At 33.5% G+C, this 4,069-nt stretch overlaps 1 protein-coding gene across 1 annotated transcript in view; it reads right to left on the reverse strand.

The window, feature by feature from the left end:
* TEX11 (testis expressed 11) overlaps window positions 1-4,069 on the reverse strand; it is a 191,742-nt gene that overhangs the window by 58,917 nt on the left and 128,756 nt on the right. Inside the window, exon 17 of the mRNA XM_010832132.1 lies at window positions 1,637-1,761. Within this exon, the coding sequence (XP_010830434.1) occupies window positions 1,637-1,761 (125 nt within the window). The remainder of the gene's footprint in view (window positions 1-1,636; window positions 1,762-4,069) is intronic.

Raw genomic sequence — 4,069 nt, forward strand, 5'->3', positions numbered from 1 at the left:
TACTTTGAGCAAGATACTAGACTGGGTACCAGAAATACAGTCCTCAAGTGTCAGGAAACATTTAACAGGAGGCTTCCTGTGTGCTGTTTTGGATCTGTCATGAATCCTCTGTTCCTTATTAATTCCCAAATATTCAGGAATTAAGAGGGGTGGCAAAACGCTCCCAGGGCTGAGGAATGCATGCATTTCCTTCGTTAGTTTTTCCATACAATAATAAGTAACTATTTACGACCCTCTTCCTTTTTATGAACCATAAGGTAAAAGTGATTATTTACAACCCTCTCTCTTTGATATAGATTGCCTTATGTTTCCTTCATAGTTTGTAAGTCTAGACTTTTGATCTTTATCTTTGCTGAACAAAGCTACCTTGTAAGGCACTATATATACCCACACTATGTTGAATAAAACACCTTTGCTCCATCAGAGCTTGGGTCCCCGTGTCTTTCTCTCTCTCTCTGGCTAATTCTCTGGAGCATAGAAACCCGTCATGCTCACTCTCCAGGCTTCTAAGACCCTCTCAAGAAGGCACCCTGTGCCTTCACCCCCTCAAGAGGGTGCCCAGTGCCTTCGTGAGCAATGCAAACCCTGTGTCAAGGGCTTTATTGGTTCTCTGCGTAAATCAGGGAATATCAGCCTCTCTCTCTCTTTTACTTTCTTATCATCAACTCCAGACCACCAGGTTCTGGTCCATTAAAGGATCTCAACACTCAAGGATCTTGTAAGTCAAGTTGGACAGACAATCCATGCATTAGCAATATAAGGCAGTATATAAAATATAGACCAAATAAGTAGTATACACATTAAAAATGACTGCAATTCAGAGTAGGAGGAGAGCACTGAAAACTAGAATTGATTTGGGAAGTCTGTACAGTGGAAAAAAATCTTAAGGTAACATTTAAATAAGAACATTTCTTAAAAAATAGAATGGTGTCAATAAGACAGGGAAAAAGGAATGTGATTGGCCTGTTTGAGAAACACTGAATGTGCTTGGAGTTATAGAAGTCTTATGTGTCTGCTATTCTAGACCCTGTGCCTAAGGTAATAGTGGCTTATATCACTATGATGATGATACAGGGGAGTAATATGAGATAAAGTAGAAGAGACAACTGTGGCCAGATTGTATATTGTTGATAATATACTTGACAGTTGTTAAAATGCTTTTCCTAATCCTATGTATTACTAAGACCAGAATTTTGCCAATAAAAAAAGGAGGTACAAGTTATTATTGCTTCCAAACTAAAGTTGTTTTTTGGTTATCAACTAGAAAGGTCCATTAAGGTTCAAACTTTTTTTTTGCAAACCAAGGAGATAGACACGTCTCCAAATAAATATTTTTTTTTGCATAGTAGAGCATTTTAAATCTCAAGTTTCTATTAAAAGTTAATGTTTTGCTATGTGTATTTTCCTATTGTTTTAAGAACAAATATCTAACTTCACTTTGTTTTATTTAGTTTAAATTATAAAAAGATGAAGAGAAATAAAACAATTTTACAACCAAATTTGGTGTGAAAATAATGAGGCAAAATAGATGGTAAAGAAAAACCTCTCCTGTGCCTAACTGATGATGATTCCATCATAATAGTCTCTGAAAATGGAAAAGAGGTAAAAATCTCATAAGTGGCTACATAAGAATTACCTCTAAAGCAAACTGGGCAGCCAAACAGAAAAGCATGACACCTGAAGTTCTCTTTGTAGATACATTATTCTCATTTTGCTCTTCAGTCGTTAATAAATACTCCAAACTGAAAATTGCCTGCAAAGCTGAAAAACAAGGAGACAATTAAACATGAGATACTCTTATCAAAGATAATAGCTATCTATGGTTATTACACCACAATGACTTTGGAATTCATTTTAAGAGCACTAATATCTTATTAATTTTCAAAAGTCACCTAAATAGCTAAACTGTTAAGGAAGACTTGAAAGTCAGAAAAATGCCCAACTGAGCAGTTCACCTCTTTGAATTTATTCCATGGATATACCTGCAAAAGTGAATAAAAACGTACACATATATTCACACAACAATTTTTTATAAGAGTAAAATATCCTAAATTTAATCAATAATGAATGGGATAAATATAATTTGGTACATATAATACAGAACAGAGTAAAAAAAATTATATTACATTTCATTATATGCCTTAAAGGTAGACCATGGTAAGTTAAATATATGTACTATAGACCTTAAGTAACAACTAAAATAACAAAAGAAAAAGTTATAGCTAATAAGCCAAAGAATGAGATAAACATAATGATAAAACATTGAATTAACCCAAAAGAAAGCAGAAAAAAAAAGAGAGCAGAAAAAAGAAAAATGGCAACAAAGACCAGAAAAGACAAACAGAAGACAAATAAAAAGATGTTAAATTTAAACCTAGCCATATTAACAATCATGTTAAAATATAAATGGTCTAGAGGATCCATTTAAAAGACAGAGACAGACTGAATTAAAGAAAGCGACTTTTAGCTATACGCAACTAACAAAAAACATACTTTAAAAATAAAGCCAAAACTGGTTAAAAGACAATGATAGGATAATATACACTCTGGCAGAGGTTATCAAAAGAAAACCGGAGTGGTTATATTAATATCACACAAAACAGGTAAACATAAATTCAAAAGTTCTCAACAAAGTACTAGCAAACCAAATGTGACAACACACTATAAGGATCATACACCACGATCAAGTGGGATTTATCCCTGGGAGGCAAGGATTCTTAAATATATGCAAATCAATCAATGTGATACACCATATTAACAAACTGAAGAATAAAAACCATATGATCACCACAATAGATGAAGAAAAAGCTTTCATCAAAATTCAATACCAATTTATGATAAAAATTCTCCAGAAAGTGGGCATAGAGGGAACCTACCACAACATAATAAAGGGTATATACAACAAACCCACAGCAAACATTATTCTCAATAGTGAAAAACTAAAAAGATTTCCTCTAAGATCAGGAACAAGACAAAGGTGTACAATCTCACCACTATTATTCAACATAGTCACGGAAGTCCTAGATACAGCAATCAGAGAACAAACAAATAAAAGAAGTACAAACTGGAACAGAAGTAAAACGTTCACTGTTTGCAGATGACCTGATACTATACACAGAAAACCCTAAATATACCACCAGAAAACTACTAGTGCAAATCAATGAATTTAGTAAAGCTGCATGATACAAAATTAACACAGAGAAATCTCTTGCATTCCTAAACACTAACAATCAAAGATCAGAAAGAGAAATTAAGGAAACAATCCCATTTACCATTGCAACAAAAAGAATAAAATAACCTAAGAATAAATCTACCTAAGGAAGCAAAAGACCTGTACACAGAAAACTGTAAGATATTGCTGAAAGAAATCAAAGATGATACAAAAAGATAAAAGAGATATATCATGTTCTTTGATCAGAAGAATCAATATTGTGAAAATGACTATACTACCCAAAGCAATCTACAGATTCAATGCAATCGCTATCAAATTACAACATTTTCCACAGGACTAGGTAGGAAAATTTTACAGTTTGTATGGAAACAGAAAAGACCCTGAATATCCAACGCAATCTTGAGAATGAAAACTGAAGCTGGAGAGATCAGATTCCCTGATGTCAGATTATGTTACAAAGCTACAGTCATCAAGACAGTATGGTACTGTCACAAAACAGAAATGTACAGCAATGGAACAAGACAGAAAGTCCAGAGATAAATCCATGCACTTATGGTCACCTAATCTGTGATAAAGGAAGCAAGAATATACAGTGGAGAAAAGATAGCCTCTTCAATAAGTGGTGCTGGGAAAACTGGACAGCTATGTGTAAAAGAATGAAATAGAATACTTCCTAATACCATGCACAGAAATAAACTAAAAATGGATTAAAGACCTAAATGTAAGACTAGACACTATAAACCTCTTAGAGGAAAACATAAGCAGAACACTCATTGACATAATTCACAGTAGGGTCTTTTTTGAACCACTTCCTAGAATTAAAAAAAAAAGAACAAATAGGACCTAATTAAACTTAAAAGAACAGAACTGCACTCATCTCACTCGCTAGTAAAGTAA

This window comes from Bison bison, unplaced genomic scaffold (assembly GCF_000754665.1).
Source record: "Bison bison bison isolate TAMUID 2011002044 unplaced genomic scaffold, Bison_UMD1.0 scf7180017864537, whole genome shotgun sequence".
NCBI classification, from domain to species: domain Eukaryota; kingdom Metazoa; phylum Chordata; class Mammalia; order Artiodactyla; family Bovidae; genus Bison; species Bison bison.